The sequence below is a fragment of the Aspergillus flavus genome, chromosome 4 (assembly GCF_009017415.1).
Source record: "Aspergillus flavus chromosome 4, complete sequence".
Taxonomy (NCBI): Eukaryota; Fungi; Ascomycota; class Eurotiomycetes; order Eurotiales; family Aspergillaceae; genus Aspergillus; species Aspergillus flavus.
In genome coordinates this window covers 3081787-3108620 of record NC_092405.1, presented here as the reverse complement: position 1 = coordinate 3108620, position 26834 = coordinate 3081787, and the positions used below count along the sequence as shown (strand labels likewise).

The window sequence follows — 26834 nt, the reverse complement described above, 5'->3', positions numbered from 1 at the left end:
CTATTTGAAGCAGCTGAGCCACATACACATAGTTGTCCCCTATAGGAAGACGCATTGGTGTACCCATTACTGTTTTTGGTTCAGCAAAGCAAGGGAGGAAGACTCATAGGTTCAAGGGATGATGATTGGAATGTTAATGAACCCGAGACCATCGTCTCCGTATGGAAAAGTAGAGACCAGCCACATATCAGGGCTTTTCTTTGTTTCTCTTTCCCTCGTTGTCGATCGCTTTGGATTATATCTTGTTGTCTGTAATAGACACAATCTTCTCGGATTGGCCCGTAGCTAGTGGGGCGTGAAGCTACACGAGTCGACTAAGAATACTACTTTCTTGGTTGGAATCCAGCATTGTCCAAATCGAGGGCAAGGATTGTGGAAACTTTGGGTCAAGGGGTAGAGAGGAAATACATCCCCAGTGTCTCACAATCATATTGCAAATGAATTTAAAGATTCACCCTTGCAACAGAACGCTTTTGAGATCCTTGTGTGCTTTCTCGTTGCTGTCTCATATGTAAAGATCATATCTTTGTTACTACAGATTTTCATGCACATACAGATCAAAATAGAATATGATTGGGAATCCAACAGCATGCTGTCCATGGGTTGCTGTGCGGGTAGTGGAGAGGATAAACCATGGATCGTCTGAAGAGAAGGGGCCCTTCAGGGTCTTCACATCCTAGATTTGGTAGACACGAAGATACGCTAGATATCCTACCAACAAGTTTGCATATAGTGCAATGATCAAACAAAAATAAGACGGTCTCCCTTGCATTGGTCAAGAGTGAGCACTTCTACAATAGTTGAAGTAGGTGAAATAGTAAAAAAGCAGCATGTTGGAAAAGACTTTAGTATGATCAAGGATCTTGATTGATCACGCGGCGGGGGACAGTGCGCATTAAGCTTATCGATAAGCCCGGCGACTAGTCCCAAACGGGCGCCCACGTAAACACCAAAACATTCGGGCCTCACCGTGACTTTCAGCTCTCTCTCCCTCTCTCTGTCACTCCTCCCTTGCACCGCTTGCTGCTTCTTTTCTCTTTCGCGTCGGACATTTAGTTCTGTCTTCCATGTGAACTGATATGGACAGGTAATGATTGCCTCTTTTTAATCTTATCAGTTTTCTTCTCCCCATTATTGTCTCTCTTATCGTTTCTATTCTCATTCCTATCATGTTCCTGTTCCCTCCGTTGCACGGGTCCTAGTCCTTTCATAACTGCCTTTCATTTGACAGCGCTGCGCCACCGGGGAGCTTCCTTATACCCTATCCCAAAGTTGGTTCAACAACCTTGGCGCACTCTTTTGATTGATTGCGCAACTCATTGTTCCTAACACTTAGTGAATACGGTGCTTTATCTCCGACTAACGCCACCTTCTCTCCCCTCGCTCATACTCACCCGCGATGACCCCAAGCGCACCTCAGTTGCCCTCTCGGTTCCCATGTTGGTGTCGAGCTGTCTATTCGTGGGGCGGAGAAACCAAACGAGATCTGGGGTTTGTGGAGGGGGATCTGATCGAATGCCTCAATGCCGGAGATGGTCAGTGGTGGATGGGTCGGTTACGACGAGATAGACGCATGGTGGGACTGTTTCCATCCAACTTCGTCGAGGTTCTGGGGGAGGATTTCGTTCCAGTCAGTCGGACAACAACAGGTCCTATGGTTCAGGCAGCTCAATCGCCGATCACAAATCCTACTTCAGCTCCTAAAAAACAAAAAACGGTGTTTAGAAAGCCTTTCCAAGCACATAAAGAAGCGCTTGCGCCCTCAGGAGAGCTCTCCAGAAATGGGACTTCGACGTCCCTTGTCAAGAGTTCAATCCCTCAAACGCCACCTCGTGATGGCAGTCATCCCCGGAAAGTCAAGCCTCTGCGCACCCCCGCAAGCTCGGTGAGGCAATCGACTCCTACTGCTAGACCTTCGCGATCCCGGCCACCTTCACGTGCGATATCGCCTCGTCCCCCACAAGAACCTGATCTTCCGTCGATTTCCACTCCCACCACCTCAAACCAAACAGTCTCCCGACCTAGGCCTCCCTCACGAGCAGTCTCCCCCCGCCCCCCGGAAGCCGATCCATCACTGGACCCTACAATCCCCACTGGGCAGGACCTCGTGGTTTATAGGCCTCCCTCTCGTGTAGCATCTCCTCGGCCTCTAGACCAGTCTGATATAGCGCCACCTGCGGTACCTAGGCACAGCGTATCTTTGTCCCGGCCAACATCCCGCGAGATATCTCCGCTGCAGCTTCAGGAACGTGAAGAGTCGCCGCCACCGCCACCTCCTCCCCCACACAGAGTCGCTGTCAATCGTCAGCCGTCCATAGATGTTCCGGCTCGCTACGACATGAACGACCGTTATGTGACGATGCCGAGGACTCCCTCTCCAGCAGCACATTCAGATGTAAATGGACATACACCCTCTCCCCTGCGAGACGCAATGGAAGATGTCATGACATCTTTAGAGGATATGGGCATGTCCCGCGAGACTCATTCGCCATCTCCTCGACCGATGTTTGATGACCCATGGTCACCGGATGCTTATGACAGTCTGCGGGACAGTCGATCTTTGCAGGTCATGAATCGCCCATTAACCTCATTGGGATTTGATGGTGAAAAGGAGTATCAGTATCATGGTGGCCAGCCGCATAGGGGCAGCGTATACGCGCAGGATCACTTCCTCGACGGACCTCCACAGCTGAACAACTACGTACAAAGGATGGAAAGCCGGCTTCGTCAGATGCAGGAGCAAAGCCGAAGAGGATCTGAAGATGTAGAAATGCCAGGGGATGATGAGGAACCTCCTCCACCACCACCCCGAAATGTTCCTTACCACGGAAGACACAATTCCATTCCGGCCCAGTACCCCTATTTGAAGAACCGCCGTTCTGGACAGGACATGAGAGCGGAAATGCTCAACCGGAGCTACACTAACAAGTCGAGTACTACAAATTCTTCGAGTGGCGTGCAGAGTAACGGGACCAACATAACAACGAGCACCGAAAGAACCAGTCAGAGCCTAATGAGTGGTCCATCAGCTGGCGGCTTTAGTGCCACCAGTGCAGGGAGTTATGCCCGGAGAGGGATTGGAGCAAATGAGCGGCCCAATACCGCACTGGACACTTTCCGCACAAGAGGGTTCAGTGATGTATCAAGAGTCTCGCGGCCCGAAACCCCCCTAACCGGAGTATCATACCACTCGAGTCATAATACCTCTCGACAGGGCGCTTCATCAGCCGTTCCCTGGTCACCTTCGGGCACTGGACCCGAAGAGTCTGCCGGAGTATTCGGAGGCCTTTCCACCCCCAAAGCCAAGAAACAAGGGTTTTTCAAAAAGATTTTTGAATCTGCAAAGACCGGTGCCGCTAATGCCAGAAGTAGCATCGCAGTTGGGCAAAATGGCGGGTCCTATTCACCTACCAAGGGTAGAGCGACTTCTCCAATACGCTCTTCACACTCTCACCGTGATACTACTCGGGAGATGGGACTCGGCAGTAATGGCATTGATTGGGTCCAAGTGCGGCGCGATGTGAACCGAGCAAGCTCTCCCAGCCGAAACGAAAGGATGGAGAGAGTTGAGCGATGCCACATGATGGATTATCCAGTTATTTACGCGGTGGAAGAGCTCTATGAAACCGCCGAAGGTGATGAAAGCATTGATGGTCTACCAATCAGTGAACCAACCAACTTTGGCTCCGTCAATTTATCCCTTGTTGACAAGAGTGCTCGATTCGTTAACAGCCTTCCCCCCATGACCAACCCTATGAGTCTCGCACAAGGGTATGTCTGCCGGCCTTACAAGAGTGATGTTCAAAGGCTTCGCGCCATCTTTACTTGGGTCAGTGAGAAGATTGCCTGGGATGAGCCTGTTGAAGAAGTTGGGATGGACCTCAGGCGGGTACTGCAGACAAAAAGGGGAAGTCCTCAGGAAGTTGCGTTCCTCGTTAAAGAAATGTGTGCCGCGGTTGGCATGCACGCCGACGCAATTAAAGGGTATCTCAAGTCTCCTGGCGAATTATTTGACTTGGACAGCCTATCCCGAGCCAATCATTGGTGGAATGCTGTACTAGTTGATGGTGAATGGCGCATCATGGACTGTTCGTTAGCAAGCCCAACCAACCCGCGGAGGAGCCAGTTCGTTACCAACAACCCTTCCTCGGCAGAAAGTTGGTATTTCCTTACCCGTCCTCTCGAGATCTGTTATACACATGTACCTCTTTCTCATGAAGAACAACATATTTGCCCTCCTATTTCCCCCGACGTGCTTCTTGCTCTGCCTACGACTTGTCCAACGTATTTCAAGATGGGCCTGCAGTTTCCTGATTACGATACCAGTGTTGTTCGAATTGAGGGTCTGGAGGTCTTACAAATCCGTCTATTCGTACCTCCAGATGTAGAATGTGCCGCCGAAATCGAAGCTCCCGCCTTCGCCCGCGACGCAGATGGTGACTTCTTCGAAAGTGGAGAGGTGATACGCAAGCGTGCCCTAGTCCAGCCCGACTGGGTCAACGGTCAAAAGCGAATCACTGTCAAAGCCATCTTACCAGGCGACGAAGGACAGGGCACGCTCAAGGTGTATGCGGGAAAGAAAGGGCTAATGCACTCCAGTCGAGACATTCCGCATCCTCTAGCCCTCACGCTCCCAATCATTCATGCTGGGGAGAACCCACCATATGATTTCGTGCTTCGTCATCCAACCCCTCATGCCCAGCGTCATGATTTGTATATCATGCAGCCCCAGTGCGCAAGACTTGCAGTCAACAATACCTTCGTCTTCGCCGTACGGCAACATCCTTCCTCGCCGTCATCTTCGTCGATGAGCAGTGAAGCAGGTGTCAGTGGGCGAATCTCTCCATCTGTGTTCTCTCGACCCGCCAGTGCACTTAGCATGGTCTCCAGCTCTGCCGGTGGGTCCTCTGTGTCCACCGTCTCCAATGAATTTTCCGCGTCGACGTCAGCTATCTCATCAGGTCGGTCAGCATCCGGGCGGGAGAAACCGGCCAAATTAGCGATACAATCGCCGTCAGGCAAGATCCTGCGATTGACTCGGAAAGCCGACCACATGATCAGTTCTAACTCCAATGCCGAATCAGGGACCGATGCTACAGCTGACGGTAGTGTCTGGGAAACGGTCATTAAAATCGGAGAACGGGGTACCTGGAGAGGCTTGGTCCTCGCGGATCGTGTCGCCCGGTGGTGTGTCTTCTGTGAATGGGAATGTTTTTAGAATCTGGAGCATTCTCGACTAAACCTCGTTTATCAGGCATGTTCAGAAAATGCTCATGATATCTTAGTCTTGCTTCTCCCAAACGCAATGTTTTTCTCCAGATGATCCTCGACGATAGCGAGCAAACTGGTCCAATTTCCTTTAATATGTTCTTTTTCTTTTCTCATTGTGCTCCTTGCTTAACGGTTGCATGCATTGCATTATCTGAGTCGGGGTTGGGATCCTGCATAGTTGCATCAGGAAATGTTCATTTGATATGGTCAGGCTTACCCTAGAGGGGCAGCATCATGGATTCAGGTTACGACATATATGGAGTTGTCGGGTTTATTCTCAATTCTATGGAGACGGTGTTGAACGTTCGATTATCTATCTCTTCACTTCCTTTTTTCTGTTTTCCTTTTACACATTATCTTGGTCAATGGGGCATGTTGGATTGTTGACAATAGGCTTAGCGATTATAGTTGGACGCTGTTTACCTAGACTTGGAGAGGCGTCAGTGCGAGCGTCTTCTCAGTTTATTCCGTGAAATAGATGTATTTTTAACGCTGGTAGGTCCAATGAGAAAGAATGATAATGTACTTCTCACGATTAGATGTCTATCCGATTAGTCTCTATTTCAAAGAGGTCACAGCTTCCCGCATCATCGGGGCAACCTGCTTCCTGCTCTTCGTAATATCCGTTGCTGTCCAGATATGCCTCCACTTGTGGGCACCGTCGCTATTAAGAAGGTCCTTAATAGCCATCCCGTCACCATCGAGAGAAGACCACTCCTTAAGACCCAACTGCGAGTTGGACTGCTTAACGAAATTCTCCAGCGCATCAACTGCAAGGCCCTCGTCAAGCGCACACACAAACAATTCTCTATGAAACTTGTCATCACTCGAACTGAAAGCCGCCATAACAACGACAATGCCCAATTCCCGTTTAGAGGCAAACTCGTACACTGCATCCAGGAACTCTTGCGGGGACCCTGCCTTGCGAACAACCCACGGAATCGACCTGACCATAGAGCAGAAGCCGATGTTAAGGGGTGTCCCTGGTTCGCGGGGAGACGTCTCGGTCCACTGCTTGTAGTCGCGATCCAGGATCTCATCGACAGTCAGAAGGTCTAGGCTGTTCTGCTTTGCCTCGAGGACTTGCGCATAGAGCTTGTCTTTGTCCGTTGCGCCCTTGTTGAATTTGGGGGTCAGGAAATCCACAGCCTGGATGTCGAATTGGGTTACTTTGTCTTTCGCTGTGAGGTTGGCGGTATCAATAAGAACGGGGGTTATGGCAAGCGAGGCTACTTGCTCCTCGGCTGCCATTCGTCGGGTGTGGGAATCTTCTGCTCTTCCCTCCGACCATATTCCCCGCTTGTTCAGCGTGTGTATAACAAGCGATGTGCATGACCCGCTCTTCTCAATGACTTTCGGTTGGATACCGGGACGAAGGAATCCATCGTCTTGGTGATGGTCAACGCAGCCTATCACGTTGAATTCAACCGTCGGCAGCCCGTCTAAACTACCCTTTCCTTTCTGTCCGTCCGGGGTGTCGTTTGGCAGTGCATTCCAGTCTACAAGAACCGCATCGGCGCTTATCTGATATTTTTCGTTAACCTTTCCTTTCTCCTCCATGTGTGCGTTGAAATCTGCCACGGTGAGGATATGGTCGTGGAGGATCGCCCCGGCCGATTCGGGTGTCTCCTCCCATGGTTGCTCACCTCGCGCCGGGGGGTGAGTTGACAACCATAAAGCTTTGACGAACTCCGGTCGCAACCGGTGCAGCTCAGAGCCCGATGGAACGTTCGGTAGGTTTATCAGGGGAACATGGTGCCGGTCAGTGTTGTTGGCGAAGTATGAGTAGGTTATCGCGGAGATGATAGAGTCGAGGTCCGCGGAGGGATTGCCGATGACGTAGACGGGTGCTTCTGCGCGTGTCAATGCGCCAGAGAGAAACCGGTGATGTGTCTGCAGAGCAGCTTTTAAGAACCGGAAAAGAGTATGCTCGGAATTATTGGCCATTGTGTGGGTTTGTGTGGTGTTGTTCCCCGCGTTGTTGACGGTGGCGTTGGTGATGGTGATAAGCGATGAGAAAATATATAAATATATCTATGGACGGAAAATCATCGCACTTCGTACCGACTACATAGCATCAGCTAATCATTCGCTACAGCAATCTATAAAATTGATCGAAAATGGAGCTTAAAAAAAAAAGTAGAAGAGAAAAACAGTGCCAGCCACTCCATTAATGCATAGACAAGGTTAAAAACCACGCAAAAAGACATGGTCCCAGAGAGGCTCGAACTCTCGACTTCTGAGTTATTAGCTCAGCACTCTAACCGACTGAGTTATGGGACCCAGCTGTTGATACCGGCCTTGAACTCTAGGTTTATATAGCATATTCTGATTCGGTGCACGATATATACTTCTCCCATTACATCACTGCTCTCCAAATCAACAAACCAACTCACCCATCAACATGTCCTTCTCTCTCCCAGAAACCTTCGCAAAGCTCCCCAGATACCCTCTTCTATATCCCTACCCCTCTCCCATTCATCCTCTCCCAGCACTAACCAGACACCTCAATCACAACCCCAGATCCGCCCCCGCAGTCTCCCTCTTCGCAAAGCGCGAAGACCACTCCTCCCCATTCGCCTGTGCAGGCAACAAGTACCGCAAACTCGAGTATATTGTCCCTGACATCCTGTCTAATTCAAGTTTGCATGGACCCGGAGAAAGATCAGAAGCAAAGGCTACCACCACCCTGGTGACCGAGGGTGCTATCCAAAGCAATCATACAGTGCAAGTCGCCTCGGTAGCGCGACGACTCGGACTCGAAGCAATTGTTATTCTCCATAAAGCTACAGGAGGCGGTTTAACTGCCAGTTCAGATAAGGATGTTTTTCTACGCACGGGTAACGTGCAAATTGCCCGGCTTCTAGGAGCGGAGGTGCGGATGCTCGAGGATAGTTCGACGGTGGATAACAGTGACCCGATTACGCCTATTCTGGAGGGATTGCGTGCTCAGGGGAAGGTGCCCTACTGGATTCCTTCGGGGGCTAGTTTGCATCCCTTGGGTGGGCTGGGGTATGCGCGGTGCGCATTTGAAATTGCGGCGCAGGAAAAGGAGCAACTGGGAGAAAATGGCCGGTTCGATTATGTATTTGTTGCGTGTGGGAGTGGAAGTACCGTGGGAGGCTTGATTGCGGGGTTCAAATTACTGCAGAAAATCGAGGCACAGCGACAGGATGAAAATGCAGAGAGGGTTATTGGTCGTAAGGTCATCGGGATCTTGAATTCCCCTACCAAGCCGCGAGAATATCATGAAGGTCGAGTGCTCAACTTTGCCCGGCGTGCGGCATATCTCATTGGACTGGACCCTGAGCGGGACGTCACACCGGAAGATGTCCAGTTAGACGATCGGTTTGCTGGCACAGCCTACGGAGAACTGGACCAGACATCCAAGAAGACCCTGGCATTTCTAGCGCAGGAAGAAGGGGTCATCGTTGATCCTGTGTACACAGTCAAGGTTATGAGAGGCGTAATGCACTGGGTACAGGAGGGCGAACTCATCAGAGACTGGTCACGCCGCCTTGAGAGCTCGCCCAGCGAAGGTCGAGTAAATGCACTATTTATCCACACCGGTGGGCAGTCGGCCCTAAGTGCGTATGCAGACATCGAGTGACGTGGCAAAGGCGAGAATGTCAGTTTGAGCGAACTAATGTCTATTCATTAAAGGTACAGAAAATCGGTACTCTGACTAGTATTACACGGAGCACAGGGCCAAACAAAGCAAAGACGAGAGGAATCCAGTAGACATGAGCATACCACTCAATGATACCAGCGTACAGAGACGGGCTTGCTTGGCCTTATAGAGGCATGGGTGGTGAAATCAGATAACAGGTCATGGGCTATCACTTCAGGTTCACCCTTGTAGATATAGAACGACGTAAATATCAATCGAAGCAAAGAAAAGAGATAAAATAAAAAGATAAAAAGAAACAAAAGAAAGAAAGGAAAAAACAGACCACGCGCGCGTTGAAAAATTGCCAGCTCCCAGGACACCCCACATTTTTTTGATACACCCGGTCCATGTAAGCAGACGTAATGCATGGCGAAGAAAGAGAGAGGAAGAGAGGAAGAAGGAACAGACCGCTGAGTCGCAACAAATAAAATGATTGTCAAAGCCAGCTGACAAGGAAAGCACGTACTAATCGATTGCGTCCCGGGAATATCAATACCATAATAACTTTACATCAAGAACACAAGAGTAAGCCTCCCTGGAGACTTGTGAAGGCAGCGCCTTGGAATATCGGATCATGCGGAAAACAATGCATCGAACGCACTCTTTCAATCGAACTCATTTTGTAGATATCGTTATACTCGCATCGTTGTCATGAATGCGCAAGGCAAGAATCTGGAGAACCCATGAAGCGCCAATTTGTTGATAGGGATTATACTTTAAAACAGCGTTACAAATCCTCTGTACTGCGATCGGCCTCAACTGCGCCATTGACTTCCGCACTGGACTTATCGTCCTGTGGCTCCTCGTCCTGCGGAGTTTCAGAACGATCCCCATTGCTCGCATCAAGTACTTCCAGAGCCTCATTAGCATGTGTGTTCTCCATGAGCTCTGGCTCTTGCCCTGGTTCCGGCTCGGGCTCTGCATCTTGATTTGTCAAATCTGCAAAGACATCGTCAAGATTCTGCCGAGGACTGCTGTCAAAGGGGTTTTCATTATCAACATCGACCCCTGGTGGTCCGTCGTCAGGGTCCCTATTGAACCGTGGAGAGCTAAAGAGAGATGCATCAAGTCCTTCATGACTTGGAGATGGGGAGCGTGCAGGGAATGAAGGGGAGTGAGCAGCAACATGTGGCAGGAAAGCAGAAGAGCTAGGAGCAAATGCCGGTGTAGAATCGCTTGCAGGAAGCGAATAATTGGCAGAGAAAGGATAAGGCGGGTTTTGGGCATCAGTCATAGGGGCCAATGTAGGTTCACCACGATTTGAATCGGAATTTGAGCCATCGCCCGAAGTCTGTGATTCAGGAAGCAGGGAAGACTTGCCCGATTGTAAATCAATAGATTTACGGCTGGGGTGTTTTGTACGCAAATGAGGAGGGAGATCCTCAGGGCGGTCAACGCCGAGCTGTGCCATAATCTTTTGCTGTTTTGTTGGACGTGGCTTGCGAGTCGACAGAGACTGTTCCAGGATCGGAGGCGGTTCTGGTGCTACCGGAGCCCATTTATGGATCTCTTGTCGGAAGAAGTTGGTTTCGTACGCCAACAAGACCTCCGCGCCTTCTATCTTTCGGAGATAGAATATCAATGTGGGAACCTCCTCAGTCGTGGTGCATGCGGCGTTGGTGAAGCCATGGAGGAAGTCTCGGAAACCAACTGCTTGATTGATGATGTTGTCCAAGGTTTGTTCCTCATCAGGTTGGAAAGGCAAGCCTGCGACTTCGGCCTGCCAGTCTAGAAGATCTTCTAGCTTTGGACGAGCCGCATCTCGGGGTATTTTTTGGCGCCAATCGCAGATAGGACAGGTATACTTGTCGAATTCTTTGACTTTGCCCCTCGCAATCTTTAGGCACTTGCCGTGATACCTGTTATTAAGAGTTAGCCAGTGCCTATAGCGTTAACTAACCAGAATGGAGGAGCAAGGGAGACTGACCACTCGTGGCAGACTTCGCACTCGATCATCATTCCAGCTTCAGAGTGTCTGCAAATACAGAAGACGTCTCGCTTCCGTGATTTCCCACCGCCCCACATGCTAGGTGTGATATTATTATTGTCTAACAAACCATCGGGGGTGTTATCTCGCGATGAAGGTTCGACCGGGGGTCGACAGCGGTCTTCCAAATCAAAACAATACGAGTTCCTCTTTTCAACATATTCCATATGCGACTTCAAGATATGTAGCGGGGCATTTGCCTTTCCGAATAATTTCTTGCCTTTTCTCATCCAATCCTCATGGCGCTTCTGCTCACGTTCCAGGTCAATGGCTCCAGTTGGCCGGCTGTTCAGCTCCTCAAGGGACTCCATGAGTTCGCGGACTTCCTTGTACTTGGGGCGGTTCCTGAATTCCGGATCCTTGCTTCTCTCATACAGAGACTGGATTTTTTTCTGCGCTTCACGCTGTTTTGTCAATATGGCATCTACTGCAGAAAGCGTCTCAGGGGAGACAGGGAAACGAGAAGCCTGGGCAGATAAGGCTTCTAGTTGCTGGTAGTGAACAGCTTCTACAGACATCAATTCTTTGGCTTTAGCTTCCCAGGCCTCACCATGGCGGCATAGATCCTTAAAGTAGACCAGATGATCGTTGGTATCCGACAAACCCAGCTGCTCACCAGCCAGAATTAGTTCTTGACAGTCCTTGAGTGTCAGGTATTGATCGCGCTTCCGACGCGCTTCCTCGTTCCATTTCATTTGCCGGAGAATATGTTCCAGTCCTTCAACCTCGGGGATATCCACGTTGAAATTACGTGCGGACTCCACCAGATCTTCAACTTCCTGGACCGATCGAATGTGGGGGTTCATGAGGGCAACGTTAACGTCCTGGCGGAATTTCTCGATCTCGCGGGTCTTCTCTTCCAGAGAAGCCATCTGTGGACAGTCGAACGACAGTTTATCAGCCTCTGCAAGAAGGGCGTAGATATTTTCTACTCTGCGAACTTCACGATCACGTTCTTCCAGCTGCGCGGCTTTAGAACTGCTTCTTCGCCAAGCCTTCTCATTTTTCCTCCGGTTTTGCTGCTTCCGGGTAATATAGTTGGTTGCTTCTTCAACCCACTTATCGCAGCGCTGGACGAAGGCCGCAAGATCTTGGAGACCAGGCAAATGGTATGGGATTTTCTCACCTTCACTCAATAGGTTATGAAGGACCTTCAACTGTGGCCTAGGCTCATCTTCCAATGTCTTGTCGAGCTTCTCACCCCATGCTTCCGGGATCCTGGCACGGTCCTGAACTTTTTGCACCAAGGCCTTCAGAGCCTCATCACTAAATCGGTACCGTAATGTGTGATCTGGCCCAAGTAGCTTTTGTTTTAGTGGCTCTCCACAACAAACATTCATATCGATATGTGACAAACAAACGGTTTTCCCGGTTTTATGGCAGCGAAATTGTGTCAGATAAGCATAAGCTTTGCACCACTGGCACTGGTAATCTTCTTCAGGTAGGTCCTCATCTTCGACTACGAACTTCAGCTGGCAACCACCAATGTCCATGGCATCTTCAGAACCAAGCGTGCAATGGTGCGGAGCAACTTCCCGATGTCGAGAGAAAAATGAAGCTCGCTCAGAAAGTTCCCGTGTGCAGGTCCGCTGAAGGGCCGGAGACAACCATTTAGCAGTTGTAATGGATGTATCACGAGCTGCCGCTGTTAAAAGTAATTCGTCATGCGAAAAACAAGGATGTCGCCGGAAATCCTGTAGACGCTCCACACCCATTGCACCCCAAGGTTCCCAGTCTGCAGGTGCAAAGTTGACAGCCTCATTAAAATTAAAGCCATGATTGAATCCTGCGTGGTACGCTTGGGGGAAGGTGATGACGAATTGCCCAGCTCGTTGATCAAGCGCATACACATTAACACCAGCCTTTCTGAGCTGATCTGGCGGCATTAAGGTTACTAGTTGGAAGAGAAGATCAGGCTGACCCTCGAAAAGCTCCGGGACTGCCTGCCGCATCGCTTCCTCAAACGCTTCTGCGTCAGCCCCAGGAATGCCGTACCAAGTTTTTGTGGCACCAAAGTGTTGATAGTTGGCTGAGTACGCATAATGGTCTTCATTATGCCAGCAGAATGTTGAGAAACACATGCCGACATAAACCCAGGGGACTGTCATGCCAGAGATGTCCGACTTGATATGGCGGAATAATGAGTCACCGTGGAAAGGAAGAACATTCAGGTTCCAAGGGTCAACTGAATAAGGATCAAGAGGATTCCGTTCAATAGTAGGAAATCCACTACCGTGAGTAGTCGAATGTATGTCAGCACCATACTCTACTTCAACGGTCTCTGTCAGGCTCTCCACTAATCTCCAGAACTCGCGTTCCACGTCGTCCTCAGACTCCCGTCTATGACTGTTGAGGACAGGATCAAAGGGCATCTTTGAGGCGAAATAACTCTTTTTGAAGTTATTTGCCTTTTCTTGAAACTGTTTAAGCGAGTAGACTCCTCCTTCCTCGAAGCCAAACTCCCCTGTGCCTACCAGGCATTTTGGGCAGTGCCAATCGTATTCGGGGATGGTAGTCAGAGGGGGGTCAAGACAGTACTTGTGATATCCTTGCTCGCAACTATCGCACACCAGGATCGAGGAGATGTCTTCGGATTTGCCACAATTCTCACATTTCTAGGTATAGTTAGCACAGTATAATCACGATCGGCAACGTGATATCAGCTTACATCACCCGTCTTTCGGCCGTCACTCTTCCGTGCCCGGGGCGGGGCGGGCCGAAGAAGACTCATATGTGAACCGGCAATTGTAGGTAAAGGCGCATCTACGAAATCATTAGGTTTCGCATAGAATGATGGATGACAACAATGTTTACACACCTTTGCGAAGACGCTTACTACGCCGACCGTTCGGGTCATCTCCATTTTCAGTTTGAGAACCACTTTCGTGGCTAATCGCGCGCTTTGTGTGATGGCCATGGCCATTAGAGACAGGAGTCGAGATTGAAGGATGCTCGGCGACACTTTTCGGTGTCAAAGAGCCATTCTCAATTTCACGCTTTATGGTCGGATTGTTGTTTACTGCTACAAAAGATGGCGACCGGTTGACAGCAGTAAATCCCGAACTAGCATTCACGGGTGTGAACCCAGAAGCTATTGGCCGAGAAGGCGTCGGCTCAATTGGAGGTGTTGGTTTATCTGGGGTTGCTTCAACCTCCCTAGGAGTGCTCTGCGGAGCTGACGGCGGGACACTCATTGTTCCCTTGGGTAGCATGTGTGACGTGCCATTGTCAAGTGGCATGGGCTTTTTAGCCATAGGCGACTGATGAGGTGATGGTGTGTAAGGGCCACCATGTTCTAGCTCCAATTGTTGCTGCACCCCGGGCTTAGCCACGCGGAGGTACTCTTCGTATGGTTGGAGCCATCGCTGATAGGAATTCTTCAGCGATGTTGAAAGTGAAGACATGATTTTGCCACTGTAGCCAAGATCGCGGCCAATCTCTGCCCATTTCTTCATCTTGCACACTTGGTCAAAACCACCCCTAACCTCGACAGCCTTTTTCAACTTGTACAAATCCAGAGGGCGTTTATCGACGCTCGGAAAACGGTTGAGATTGGTCCCATGTTGTTTGTGGAATTTGGCCAGCTGATCGAGATAGTTTAGATTTGCTCGGGTTCCTGGGTCCGGGTCAGAACTGGGCTGCGGAGCACCACCGGCGGCAGACGTGGCTGAACGCGGGGGCATACCTCCTTCAACCGAGTTGAGCTCCTGTCGGCGGGTTTTGAAGTGGAATCGCTGTAAGACGGTTTGTCAGCCTCCATACCTCACTTGTATTATTGTGAATTGGCAGAAGGGGGGAAAGGGATTCCCATCCGAGCTGATAGACAGCCATGGAGATGTATCCTGACAAGCCAACAAATCATCACAAGTATGTACATACCTCTGTGTCAATGGCAAACGGCGGTTGCCAGCCTTCTGGTGGAATGATCCTACAGATTCCATATTTCTTGCCTTCGGGCGCTATCTTACGGATATATTTTTCCGGATCCTTGAATTCCTCCTCAGTCGGCCGAAACGTAGGTGCCTCTTGTAAACCGTGAGGTCGGATACGTTTACTTGGCTCTCGAGGGGCATTGGGCTGTCCACGTCGCTCAACCGTGGACAAGTCGAGAGGTGTAGACCGTCGAGCACTTAAGGGTACATTGTGAGAATGCGACGGGTGGGTGCTAGAGGATCGGGTGGGTTGACGGCTCGCCGGAGGCTGTCCGCCAGTCGAGTTGCCTCCCGTCGAGGCCGGAGCCACCATTTCTTAAATGCGACGATCTGATCGTGAGCGGAAGAAAATTGCGCGTGTCTTATCGCGGATGGAAGGGGGCAGTCATCCGAGGCGAAAGGCACATGAGAAAGGACAACCGTTGAGGAGTGGTCGAATACGGAGGGTAAAGCAAGTGAGCCGACCGATTGAGGGAAGTAGTCAGGGCAGCGGCTCTAAGTGAGGCACGCCGGGGGAGCAGGTTGATGATGGAGAGGATAAAGTAGATGTCCTAGGCAAGGCCGAGATGAACCCGGGAGGACAAAGAGTGTGGAGAATCTCGGAAGAGGATCAAGAACCGGTAGGGTGTGCCACCAGGTCAAGGGCAGGTCAGCGCAGGAAAATAATCCTAGGTAGCAATTCGGTCGTTGATGGAGAGGAGGAGCTATGCGTGTAATTGTGAGTTAGCAACCCGTAACGATTGGAGGAATGATCGTAGATCGATGGGTTAGTGGTGAATTGGGTGTGTAAAGTAAAGTAGGGCAGGTGGTTGGTTAGGTAAGTAATCCGACTAGTCACTCATGTCAAGTTAGTCGTACCTCAGGTTAGGTTCGGTAAGGTACAGTACTTACGGACGGGAATTTATTAGATAGGGTCCAGCGTATGGGTAGGATGAGATACGCACCTAGGTGGTAGTAGTAGTACTAAACTGCTGGTTCAGGTCAGCACCTCCGTCGACTAGTACTACGGAGAGAGTAATGTAGGTAGATTGACCTTTAGAAGGAAATTTTTTGTTTTCAGAAGATGGGGGAAAGCACCATCGAAAGGGAAGCCAAGCTAATGGAAGGGGGGTTGGAAAGGGTGTAAAAAAAAGAAAGAAAGAAAAATAGAAAAGGTTATAAGGAGTACCTAGGCTTCGATCCATGATTTGTATTGCAATTGCTTCACTACTACTCTTACTTCTGGGGCTGGTAGCGAAAACCCTCGAGCCGTAATATCAGGTCCTCCGTATTACGGTATTGAAAGATATTTGCTGGCCGCAAACGGTGAGATGTGACGAGATATTTCCAAAATTGGAGATTGCACATAGCTTCAGCTCCGTCACGGGCTATATGAAAAACAGTTATTGCATTCCCTACGCTAGTTACAATAGATGAAGAGCGAACACAGATTTCTTTCAGCTGAAATAGCTCTACCAAGCATCTTCACAGGTCCATCTGAGTAGAGATTCGCACCATAGGAGGGGGAAATAAACTGCCCACATCGGCTCTCTCTCTCCATTGGTGCTGTGCTGTACCGCAGGGACGTATGGAGTTGGTAATTATTACCGCAGGCTATGGTGCCGGCTGTCCACTACTTAGTTTCAACCGCAAGTCGGACTCGACTAATATCACTAATAGCTCGTGCCATGAGATGATTAACCTATCTTTCCACAAACACCACAAACAAATTTATGAGAGATACGATGACTTCTCCGTAGACCCGAGCCAACCCCAGGTGAAAAGGATTTTCCCGGTAGGTCCCTGAGCCCTAGGTAGTAGTGTTGTACGGCGGACATGAAACGCAGTCAATTATGACACGTCAACCAAGGTCCGGGTTCGACCACAATAGCAATGATCTCTAATTGATAATGAGACATATTCTGACTTCAAATGCTTCTGACGGACACCCAGAGCTTGTCTAGCGGATTTGTGCCCTGACAAGCGTCTTTTTTCACTGGTTCATGGAGGTGGTCGTCATGCAGGGTACTCTATTTTTCATATCACATGAGCCCGTAATTTTACGGGTGGATTACTTCCGGACTAGATCGGGTTTCCGGTCCATAGCAAAGCCACCGCGTCGGCTTTGTGTTTGTCTATTATCTTAGAACGGAGTAGTGAGGTATGCGAGTGATTTTCCACGGGGAGAACCCACGCTTATCGAGAATGGACGTACTATTTTCCAATAAATAATAGGCCGTCCTATTGAACCCAAGACTGCGCCGAACCTGTATATGTACTCCATATATATGTACATATAGAATGTTTATTTCACTCTTAAAGCTCTTCACAAATCTACAGTTTATATAATGAATCTTTCTCATTATTGATTTTTTGTAATGGTCGCCTGGATAGACTACCAAAACCTTGACCCCTTGTTCTGTTGCGCTGACATTGCGGATCATGCAATACCCCCTTCCGTTCTTATTCCTGAGGAGGCTGAAGTGGAAATTCACTAACCCAAGCTGTTGCTTGGTGAGATCATATGATTCCAGTAGAATTGATGCCTGAGGCATACTATCAATTCCCTGCTTTGACACAAGTGCAGATTTCCATGGTTCAGTTGCCTCGATGTGGGACGTGGGGTTGGTGTAATGTTACATCGCATAAATACAGGAGGGAATCTTTCTCACAAAAGAGACAACATCGAAAACAATATTCGAACAACCAGGAATGTGTGCTGCTGATGACATCTGTGTCATGTGACTAGGATATATATCAGTGCGACGACATTGACAATAACAACAACTAATGCAGCTTTACCATAGGATTGCCACCATCTTTACAATACACTCAATCAAAGAGGCAAGCATTCACTGACGCGAACTAATAATTTTGAATAAAATCAACCTGTGGTACAAGACTTTATCACGTCTGAGTCCTCTAAATGCCATGGCCAATGTAGACGACGTTCATACAAAACCGATCCCGGCCTTTTATTGCTGTTATCTTCTCCGATCAACCGTTCGGCAAACTTCTCTATACATCGGCTCTACTCCTCACCCATCTAGACGGCTTGCGCAGCACAATGGTGTCTCAAGAGGCGGAGCACGTAAAACTGCAAATGACAAGAGACCTTGGGAAATGGTGCTCATTGTAGAAGGCTTCATGAATCGGACTGCTGCCTTACAGTTTGAGTATGTGTACTCCCCTCCTTCTTTACTGCTCCAGGCACTTAATTCTTGAGTCAGTACCATATATACGACGTAGTTTCTCATCTTTAGCCTGGACTCGATATCTAACGACTTTACAGGTGGGCATGGCAGAAACCAGGCAAATCTCGCCATCTTGGTGATGACGATAATACGGAATCTGCTCGAGAGAAGGGTAAAACCCGGCCTCGTGGCCCCGCGAGGTCCTTGAAAGGGCACTTGGAAAATTTGCACGCTTTGCTACGGGCGACATACTTCTCTGGTCTGCCCCTCAGAGTACGATTCTTTGCTGACGACGTTCATCAACTGTGGAGGGTCTGGAGTGATCGCATCGATGGTTTCATTCCAGAGCACATCAAAGTTATCCCAGATGGTAGCTGTGTCGAGAATAGGCAGCCTGGTATCGAGTACCTGAGAGTAGGTAGCGTCGAACACATTCAGGTTGACTATAGTAAAATACATAGTTACCTGGAGAAGACAACATTTCAACTGGACGACCCAGAAGACTTGCAGTGCAAAGTTTGCCAGGCACCAGTTGTCCCAAAGGAAGAGCTGGTACTCGTCTGCCCTCAGACGCGCTGTTACTGCGTAAGTCATTTATTATGCCTATCGGCTAGGTTCTTAGATTCTACCAAAGACCGGGGAAGACTCATTCCCATATCGGGCAAATGCCCTGGATGCCACAAAACTATTCAATGGTCCCTGATGATGCAGGAATTGAGTTTCCGGACCCGAGGAGCAAAGGAATTGCAGGCTATTTTGAGGAAGAAGAAACGAGGGGACTGCAGGGTAAAAGACGTTCCGGAAAAGGACACTGATGATGTGGGGACAGTTACTGCAGAATACTGTGACTTTCCTGAGTCAGTTGGTGGATCAATAGAAGGGCCAGGCGATGCCTCCGATGAAAGTACCCACGACGACGTCCGTCTAGATGATGACTGGTATGAGTCGCTGGGCATCGAATCAGACCATGAGATCGCTGATTGGTCGGAAAGCCATCCTGCAATGCCCACACGAGTCGAAATAGTCATTGAGGATAGCGATTGTGATAATACAGGATAGAAGCTCCCGAGAATTCGCCTTCAGCCAATTGAGTCCGAATCAAGCTGCAACCATGTCAAACTTTCGCAAAGGCCCAATAATCTCAACGCGTGCTATACAGTCAGTTGCTTTGCCTCGAATCTCTTCTGATACTTCTTTGAATGATCTTCCTGCATTCACAACGTGGATGTCGCCGTTGGGTTGCAGGTCAAATAAAGTCTGGAAGAGCTCGCGCACACGGCTCTGCATGGTTTCATTTTCATACCGCTCCACGCCAAATCCGCCCCGCTTTGCGGCTTCTGTAGGGGAGATACGAAGGAAAAGGCACATATCTGGTCGGGGCAATCCGACTTCTGGCTGCCATGCCCAACCAAGAGATAATGTTGGAATTCCTTTTGCGGCAGAGTATACGGCACCAGAGTATGAATAACGGTCCACAATCACAGTGATCCCTTTGGCTATGTCTTCTTCAATAACCTTGGCAATCTCCCAACGGTTGGCAGAGAAGAGGAGGTGAATTGAGTGGTCGTCCAACTGTGACTGGCCACGTAAGTAGCTATCAATTAGTTTGCCAATGGCCGTGGTGCGGTCTGAAAAACTAAATTAGAGTGTTGTCCGCATGACCGATTAGATCTTGCTGTGAGAGATACCTGGAAACCGAACATATTTTACTGAGTGGCCTGACTCTTGCAGGTAGTCGCGCAGGTTCTCGCACTGGCTTGACTTTCCAGCTCGATCCAAGCCCTCGACGACAATGAGAGCCCCACGCGTTCCTCCGCTGATTGTATTTTCTGACATGGTGTATGGGCGATAAGAATAGTTGTTATAGTTGAATATGAAAGTAACCTTTGGAGTTGGAGAAGATTTAAAGTATCCCTTCAAAAAAATAAAATACAATCTTCCTGTCCGATCATATGCAACGAGACGGTAAGAAGAAGAACTGACAATGCGGAGTGTGAACGGCGGAGACACGATTTATTTCATTTATCCGTCTGTATTTTCAGGCATCCAACTTCCCTCTTTTGGTCAAATTAATTTCTCTTTTCGCCGACAATTAAACCAGCAGATCAGCACTGCGCCAGTCTCGAATCTCTCCGGTAACCGCCATGGGTTCTGATGCTTCACAACGGCCTCCGAATGATATGGTCAATTTTGGTCTTTTAAATTCCGCTACTGCGTCAACATTAGCCCCGCGATTGGGCAAGCTGGCAATCGCGGGCAGGAATGCTATCCTTACGCCGCACTACATCCCATTGACGTCGCGGGGAACTGTACCACATATCGCGCACGATGTCATGCGCGAGCAGACTGCAATTAGCGGTTTGTATTTTGGTCTAGAAGATTGTATGCATTTGACCACGCCCCCCAACTTATCGATATCCTGAAAATCATGAAGCACGCAAGGCGCTGACAGTTAAAGATCAGTCATAGAAAAGCTGCAGAAGAAAGGATGCCCACCGGTCTACAAGACGCCAGCTGCACCGAATGAGTCGCCCCTGCGCAACTTTGTTTGCCTCCCCGAAGATCCTGTACTGGTTTTGGGCCCACGTCGCGTGCCTCCGCTCGCCTGTCCCGCATCGAATACGCCAAACTCGATTGCTGTGCTCACCACCGTTGGATTCGCACAACTGGAGACTGGTCAATATGTCGAAGCCGTGCAGAAAATGCGTCCAGATATTGCAGTGGGTTTGGCCGATTTGGTCTTGACCCATCGGCCTGGGACGAAGAGACAAGGGAAGATGGTGGATAGGACTCATGCGTTTACTACGTATTCTACGGAGCAGCTTTATGGGGATGCGGTCTCAGAGGAGAATCGCTCGAAGACAGCTTACTTTGCTCCCATACTACCATTGGACAATGCGCAGCAGACACTGTATTTGGAAGACCTGGAAGACGAACTCCGAAGGTACATTTCCGGTCTTGCGTTGTATGAGTCGGCATCGCTGTCTGTCGTTCCCGAATCTTTAGGAGATCTTCCCCGGTTGCTCTTCAGTGAACCAGCTACTCCACATGACATCTTGCGCGAAGTCTCCCTTGGCGCTGACCTTCTAACAATTCCGTTCTTGGGTGACACCTCGGATGCTGGCATGGCCTTGGACTTTGTCTTTCCGCCACCATCTGATGCCCCTGCCACAGAACCCAAACCGTTGGCGATTGATCTATGGGCGCCTACTTTCACAACAGACACAGCGCCGCTCCAAGAAGCATGCCAGTGCTATACGTGCCGAAATCATCATCGCGCATATATTCACCATCTTCTGTCGGCGAAGGAAATGCTGGCTTGGTCTCTCCTCCAACTCCACAATCTCCACACGATGGATAGTTTCTTCGCGAAGATCAGAGAAAGTATCGAACAGGGTACTTTCGAGTCGGATGTTCAAAGATTCCAGCGCACCTATGCCCCTCAGCTACCTGAAAAAACAGGCGAGGGCCCAAGGTAAGCGAGCTCTTCGTTTCTCTTCCTACACGTTTAACATAAAATACCACTAACACGATTTTTCCAGAGTCCGTGGCTACCAGGCCCCAAGCAGGGGACCAAATGAACCTCGCCGCAACCCTCGCGCATATGGTCGCTTGGACATCATAGAAAAGTTTGCCGAATCGCAATCCTCCGTCGCTACCCCGGACACGGGAGCCGAGGGGCTTGAGGAACATGGGTTTGCCAAGAAGCTGTCTTCCTAAAATTGGTTTCTTTAGTATATATGAATTTTATACCTGACGCTACTGACACGAATTTGGTGCTGAGGCGTATGTAGTGTTCACCTTCGGTTTTGTTTCTACTGCTCATAGTCTTGATTCTTGGGGATCGATACTGTTTGAAGCGAGCAAATGTGCCCCGCAATAAATGCATTCCAGCTAGATATAAGATCTCTAGAGCCTAGATTCCTTGTTCAATAGCTACAACGTGATTATGATGGATCATAAGATCATGATGCAATGAAGCAGATATGAACATGGGAACGATGGTACTCATGGTTCTTTGAAGCTTTTTATACTTTTCAGTACTTGGGACTAAGAAAAGCCAGCGCGGCTTATTTTTTTGCGTTCAATAGCACCCTCCACATAAATTTCTTCTCATCCTCCTCTTCCTCCGATCCCATCTCGGTGCCCGCTCCAAAGTCCTGCCCGACAACGCAGACGAGCCAAACATCGTCCTTGATATCATTGAGGAAGCGTTCGGTTGCGGAGTTACGGGGGTAGATGCGGCGCCATTCATCCCATATCCGAAACGCCTCGTCACCCCAAGCGCGGAAACTGACCTCTTCAATGATAGTGGGGGTGACGATTTCTTTTCCACGAAAGACACCCCATGTCACGCAGTTGACGTTGTTCGGGTTCATTTCGATGGGATCAGCATCGGAGGTTTGGGCCGGCAGAGACGATTCGAAGTCACCCTTAACGTTGGCGGCGAACCAGGCAAGTTTCTCATGACCGTGCTTCTGAAGTAGTGGCTTGAGTATTGAGTGGTAGTCTTTGCTGGGACAGAAAAACTCAACGAATGGTTTCTGGAAAACAAATCCTTCGCGAGGGGGACCCCAGCCGTAGATAGGGTCATCGCTACGAACGCCGTTCACAGCTGGCTGAGATGCCAAAGTCCACCAGCCATTACCATCAATGAGTTGCAGAAGCTCCGGGCGAATGACTTCTGTTTCTGCGTTCAAGCCAGAGCTACCTTCTTCAGCACCGCCTTCTGACCATGGAACCATATGCAGTTCACCCGAGACGTGGCGGTGGAAGAGAGCGCTGATGTCCTCATGCGACACAGGGAAACCCCAGATCCTGTGAGCAACTGCAGGAGGAACGTGTAATGATGGGCCATAGCCATCAATCTCACCGAATGCCGGCGAACGAGCGTCACCCCAGCGACCGTTGGGGAAGTCGTCCCACGTAGCTTCCCTACCAAGTGCACCTAGGCCTTCGGAAATCTGAAGAGTTGTACTGCGATCTGGTGGCATCGCAGGCATTCCAGCACTAGTAGCAGGGGCCTCATGAGAAACGGAGGCTTTTGATGACACTTCAGATGCATGTAGTTTGTCTACAATGACCCGATTATGGGGAAGGGAATTAATAGACGAAGCCCTTCTCCTGGTTAAAGAGCGTAGATGAGCCCCGTCCATCGCAGAGATATCACCTCCCTCTTCGATTGCATCGAAATCTTCAGAATAAGGAGGGATAAGGTCACAGCGTTCAAGGATAAAAGACACCGTCTTTTCAAGGTTCAGTGTATAGAAGTGGAACCCTCGGAGTCCAGGACAGGGGATATCCCTCATGCCATCCACAAGACTGCTGATTATATCCACACCAATGCGTTTCACAGAATCATCGTCGTGTTTAACTTCTTCTAGCTTCGCGAGGATCTGAGGCGGAATTTGGACATGGCTGAGTTTTGTCACCCTCGTCAAGATCTTGTAGCTATGGATTGGCATCAAGCCAGGAATGATAGGAATGGTCTTGAATGCGCCCGATTCATGGTTCCGTAGCATATTCTCAAACCTGGTGTATGCCTCAATATCATACGTCAACTGAGTCATTATGAAGTCTGCACCCGCCTGAGTCTTCTCTACTAGATATGGAAGGTCTGTCTTGGGATCCTGGACGTCTTGGAAGGAATCGACTGGGTGACCTTCTGGGTAGGCAGCCACACCTAGACAAAAGTAATCACCATGCTTTTGACGAATGTACCGTACTAGATCTACGGCAAACGTAAAGTCCCTGTTGCTGTCGTCTTCTCCATGCATGTTGTATTCCTCACTGCGCGGCGGATCACCACGAAGAGCCAGAATATTGCGAATTCCCAATACTTTGGCCTCCTCTAGTGCCTCATCTACCAAGGCCCGACTCATGTTGGTGCATGTAAGATGTAAACATGTTGTCAATTGCAACTGGCGCTGGCAGATTTCCGCCAGCTCCAGAGATCTTTGTGCAGTGCTTCCTCCAGCGCCCCAGGTGACAGTGACAAACAATGGTCGCAAAGCTTGTGCCATGCGTTCCAGGCGGGCTTGAAGGTTGGCGAAACCCTACGAGAACCAGACTTGGTTAGCAGTCAATCTCGATACCTTCAGGTGCGGGGAGGAGGGGTACCCCACCATCTGAGTCTTTGGAGGGAAGAACTCCAAAGAGAAGTAGTTTGCGTCCGGCGGCAAAGCCGCTATCTTGTCCGTGATCTTCTCCATCTTGATCCCAGAATCTGTTCCGGCGAAGTTACGGGAAAGGTGGTAGTTGAAGAGGGATGACTGGGGCGATATCCATCGGGGAGGGAAAGGTTTGGGCCGGAGTTTAACGGGCCCTCCGATTAACGGAAAGGGAAACATGCCCATGACATCTCCATAAAGTAGGATTACATGACATGGTCGAGAGCGACTAAGATCGGTACTTTTGTGATCTCATTTGGCTCTGACCTTGAAATAGTCGCATGCCATCAGCGTAAGCTACCCAAATGATGGGCCCATTCTCGAACAAACTTACTGTCAGAGATTCAAGGCGCCGTGTTGCAAACATAGCAAACATCAACTATCCCGTTGTCGCGGATCAGCGCAGTATACGATCATGGATAAAATGCAGACACTCTGACAGCAAATACTTTCTTGGTTCTACATTCGAGCGACAATCCTGGATCACGGCGCAAGATGTCCCTGTTTCGATGCCAATCAGCGCTCTTTCACCAAAACCGCCTTTCCTCATATCTGAAGTACTTGTCCCGCCGCCAATTCTATTCATCTCCTGCCTCTTCCACTCCAAAGGACTCTACATCTCGTCTCCGCAAGCTGAATGATCGCCTCCCGTCCTTCCTTCGCGCTTATACAACCCCGTTACTGGGGGCCCCGGGAACACATATTACCTCCTTTTTGATCCTACATGAAATCACCGCCATTGTGCCCCTATTCGGACTTGTGACGGCTTTTCACTACGGAAACTGGCTACCAGACTTAACTTCTAGTAGCGCCTTTGAAGAAGGAACCCGGCGATTCGGGCGATGGTTGCGGAAGAAAGGCTGGGTAGAAGATGTTGATATGGACGCCATTGAGGTAGTCGGAAGTGTAAACAGCTATGACCCTGTTAGAAATGATCAGATGGCGGAGAGTGATAGGAAAGGTGTACGCCTGGTGCTGGAATTTGCGACGGCCTATGCGGTCACCAAGGCATTACTGCCGCTCCGGATTGCCGCAAGTGTCTGGGCGACGCCTTGGTTTGCCCGAGTCATACTGGTACCGACTGGAAAAGGGTTAAAGAAGCTGTTGGGGAGAAAGTAGAGTTTGACGGTCTCTAGTATCACTACAAATTCCGGACTGATGATGATAATGCACCAAAACCGGGAAGTACACAAGAGTGTTTTGTACAGTACAGAGTGCTTGGGCTCGTAGATATTGTATGATTTCTATTTCTCAGGACGTCTTTTCTGGTTTATATCATTTGCTGCCCTTACGGTTTAAGCCGTATCAGGGAGCAGATTTTCAGATTTTCAGATCGAACAGAGAAATTTAGGCCTTCTCGTAGATCCAGTCAAACTGGCTGTGCTTGTACTTCTGGAGCTCCTCAGGCTTGAACCAGAGGGCAATCTCCTTCTTGGCGTTCTCGACGCTGTCGGAGCCGTGGCAAACGTTGCGGCCAACATCCTATACAAGAGTATGAGTCATGCACAGAGTGCTACCATTCACAGAAGGGGAAGTGTCTTACAATGGCGAAGTCACCACGGATGGTGCCAGGGGCGGAGGCAAGAGGGTTGGTGGCACCAAGGATGGCTAACAATGATTTTAGCGTTTGGTCTTCAATGGTCATAGCGAACGGAGAACTTACTGCGGCCGGTCTTGACGACCTCACGGCCCTCCCAGACCATGGCGACGATGGGGCCGCTCAGCATGTCTAGATGTAAATGTCAGTATCTCCGTACAAGATTTTGGCAACGTTCATGGCAAGGTGCTTACAGGAGACGAGGCCGGGGAAGAAAGGCTTGGAGCTGAGGTCAGCATAGTGCTGCTCGAGGTGCTCCTTGGAGGGGGAGCAGAGCTTCAGGGCAGCAAGCTTAAAGCTATGATTCATTAGTACAAATTTTGTATGTACATTATTGGGATTGGGAGAATACGAACCCACGGTTCTCAAAGCGAGAGATAATGGGGCCAACGAGTCCGCGCTGGTTGACATGGTTAGTATTTATACCACCCCGAACGAGCCGTATCCGTAAGGATCATGACAGATATCGGGTGATTCGAGATCCATACCTGGACACCGTCGGGCTTGATGGCAATGAAGCTACACCAATTGGTTAGTTTGAGTAGAGGATGAGGGGCAGCAGGTCGATGCAAAAAAGAAGAAAAAATTTCAAGGCAAAGGAATAAGGGATGGAAGGGATTAGGTGAAGGTCTGGGGCGACTTACGTCTGCTCGTCGGACATTTTGAAAGATTTATGATGTCAAAGGTGACAATTGAATTAAAGAGACAGGATTGAGAGGGAGAGGAAAAGGAAAGCAGAGGTGCTGGTGTGAGTTGGCCGAAAATATACCAACGGAGGGACCGCAACGGTGGGGCACGAGGGGCTGTCGTTGGCTGATACCGGCCAGAGCTATGCCTGATTGCCTTACAGCCTGAGGTTTTCGACCCCAGCCGCCTCAATAGGGATAGCGCCCGCCCTAACCCAATCTGGAGCTTCCCCATCTTCGCCGGCCATCTGGCCAGCCTGGAACTAACGGTCATTGTAAGTACTATTATCAACGATCTAACAAACGTGACAGCTTCGTGTGTCGGACCTCCAGCTCAGGTAGATGCAG

At 49.6% G+C, this 26834-nt stretch overlaps 11 protein-coding genes and 1 non-coding gene across 12 annotated transcripts; 5 read left to right on the top strand and 7 right to left on the bottom strand.

Moving 5' to 3' along the window:
• Nucleotides 1-451: 451 nt before the first annotated feature.
• On the bottom strand, nucleotides 452-963 carry F9C07_2283729 (uncharacterized protein; the record flags this gene model as incomplete). Its single annotated transcript, XM_071510647.1, has 3 exons — nucleotides 716-963; nucleotides 555-676; nucleotides 452-500 (listed from the first exon to the last, which is right to left on the bottom strand). The coding sequence occupies exons 1-3, from the start codon at nucleotides 770-772 to the stop codon at nucleotides 452-454; spliced, it is 228 nt and encodes a 75-aa protein (XP_071366543.1). The 5' UTR covers nucleotides 773-963.
• On the top strand, nucleotides 964-7570 carry F9C07_2283728 (uncharacterized protein). The gene is made up of 2 exons (XM_041285963.2): nucleotides 964-1271; nucleotides 1337-7570. The coding sequence occupies exon 2, from the start codon at nucleotides 1400-1402 to the stop codon at nucleotides 5216-5218; it is 3819 nt and encodes a 1272-aa protein (XP_041146493.1). The 5' UTR covers nucleotides 964-1271; nucleotides 1337-1399; the 3' UTR covers nucleotides 5219-7570.
• F9C07_10687 (uncharacterized protein) lies at nucleotides 5830-7218 on the bottom strand (the record flags this gene model as incomplete). Its single annotated transcript, XM_041285959.1, has 1 exon — nucleotides 5830-7218. One exon carries the CDS (start codon nucleotides 7216-7218, stop codon nucleotides 5830-5832), a length of 1389 nt encoding a protein of 462 aa, XP_041146492.1.
• F9C07_t152 lies at nucleotides 7481-7554 on the bottom strand. Its single transcript has one exon. It is a non-coding gene; the product is annotated as a tRNA-Ile (tRNA).
• A 105-nt stretch (nucleotides 7571-7675) lies between the features above and the next one.
• F9C07_10688 (putative 1-aminocyclopropane-1-carboxylate deaminase) lies at nucleotides 7676-8881 on the top strand (the record flags this gene model as incomplete). Its single annotated transcript, XM_041285962.1, has 1 exon — nucleotides 7676-8881. The coding sequence occupies one exon, from the start codon at nucleotides 7676-7678 to the stop codon at nucleotides 8879-8881; it is 1206 nt and encodes a 401-aa protein (XP_041146491.1).
• Nucleotides 8882-9668: 787 nt separating this feature from the next.
• Nucleotides 9669-15173, bottom strand: F9C07_10689 (putative PHD transcription factor; the record flags this gene model as incomplete). Its single annotated transcript, XM_071507473.1, has 6 exons — nucleotides 9669-10800; nucleotides 10869-13543; nucleotides 13597-13691; nucleotides 13747-14544; nucleotides 14614-14662; nucleotides 14808-15173. 6 exons carry the CDS (start codon nucleotides 15171-15173, stop codon nucleotides 9669-9671), a joined length of 5115 nt encoding a protein of 1704 aa, XP_071366542.1.
• A 2597-nt stretch (nucleotides 15174-17770) lies between these two features.
• Nucleotides 17771-19092, top strand: F9C07_2232883 (GIY-YIG type nuclease; the record flags this gene model as incomplete). Its single annotated transcript, XM_041292148.1, has 2 exons — nucleotides 17771-18015; nucleotides 18132-19092. The coding sequence occupies 2 exons, from the start codon at nucleotides 17771-17773 to the stop codon at nucleotides 19090-19092; spliced, it is 1206 nt and encodes a 401-aa protein (XP_041146489.1).
• A 39-nt stretch (nucleotides 19093-19131) lies between these two features.
• On the bottom strand, nucleotides 19132-19869 carry F9C07_10691 (thymidylate kinase; the record flags this gene model as incomplete). The annotated part of the gene is made up of 2 exons (XM_041292131.1): nucleotides 19132-19661; nucleotides 19722-19869. 2 exons carry the CDS (start codon nucleotides 19867-19869, stop codon nucleotides 19132-19134), a joined length of 678 nt encoding a protein of 225 aa, XP_041146488.1.
• Nucleotides 19870-20177: 308 nt separating this feature from the next.
• F9C07_10692 (tRNA-guanine transglycosylase family protein) lies at nucleotides 20178-21753 on the top strand (the record flags this gene model as incomplete). Its single annotated transcript, XM_041292147.1, has 3 exons — nucleotides 20178-20415; nucleotides 20497-21508; nucleotides 21576-21753. The coding sequence occupies 3 exons, from the start codon at nucleotides 20178-20180 to the stop codon at nucleotides 21751-21753; spliced, it is 1428 nt and encodes a 475-aa protein (XP_041146487.1).
• Nucleotides 21754-22103: 350 nt separating this feature from the next.
• On the bottom strand, nucleotides 22104-24389 carry F9C07_10693 (methylenetetrahydrofolate reductase; the record flags this gene model as incomplete). Its single annotated transcript, XM_041292156.2, has 2 exons — nucleotides 22104-24089; nucleotides 24159-24389. The coding sequence occupies 2 exons, from the start codon at nucleotides 24387-24389 to the stop codon at nucleotides 22104-22106; spliced, it is 2217 nt and encodes a 738-aa protein (XP_041146486.2).
• Nucleotides 24390-24513: 124 nt separating this feature from the next.
• F9C07_2283723 (uncharacterized protein) lies at nucleotides 24514-25399 on the top strand. Its single transcript, XM_041285961.2, has one exon. The coding sequence runs from the start codon at nucleotides 24699-24701 to the stop codon at nucleotides 25320-25322; it is 624 nt and encodes a 207-aa protein (XP_041146485.1). The 5' UTR covers nucleotides 24514-24698; the 3' UTR covers nucleotides 25323-25399.
• Nucleotides 25400-26595, bottom strand: F9C07_2283722 (nucleoside diphosphate kinase). Its single transcript, XM_041292155.2, has 7 exons — nucleotides 26445-26595; nucleotides 26289-26319; nucleotides 26157-26200; nucleotides 25995-26098; nucleotides 25867-25932; nucleotides 25747-25811; nucleotides 25400-25685 (listed from the first exon to the last, which is right to left on the bottom strand). The coding sequence occupies exons 1-7, from the start codon at nucleotides 26459-26461 to the stop codon at nucleotides 25551-25553; spliced, it is 462 nt and encodes a 153-aa protein (XP_041146484.1). The 5' UTR covers nucleotides 26462-26595; the 3' UTR covers nucleotides 25400-25550.
• Nucleotides 26596-26834: the final 239 nt, after the last annotated feature.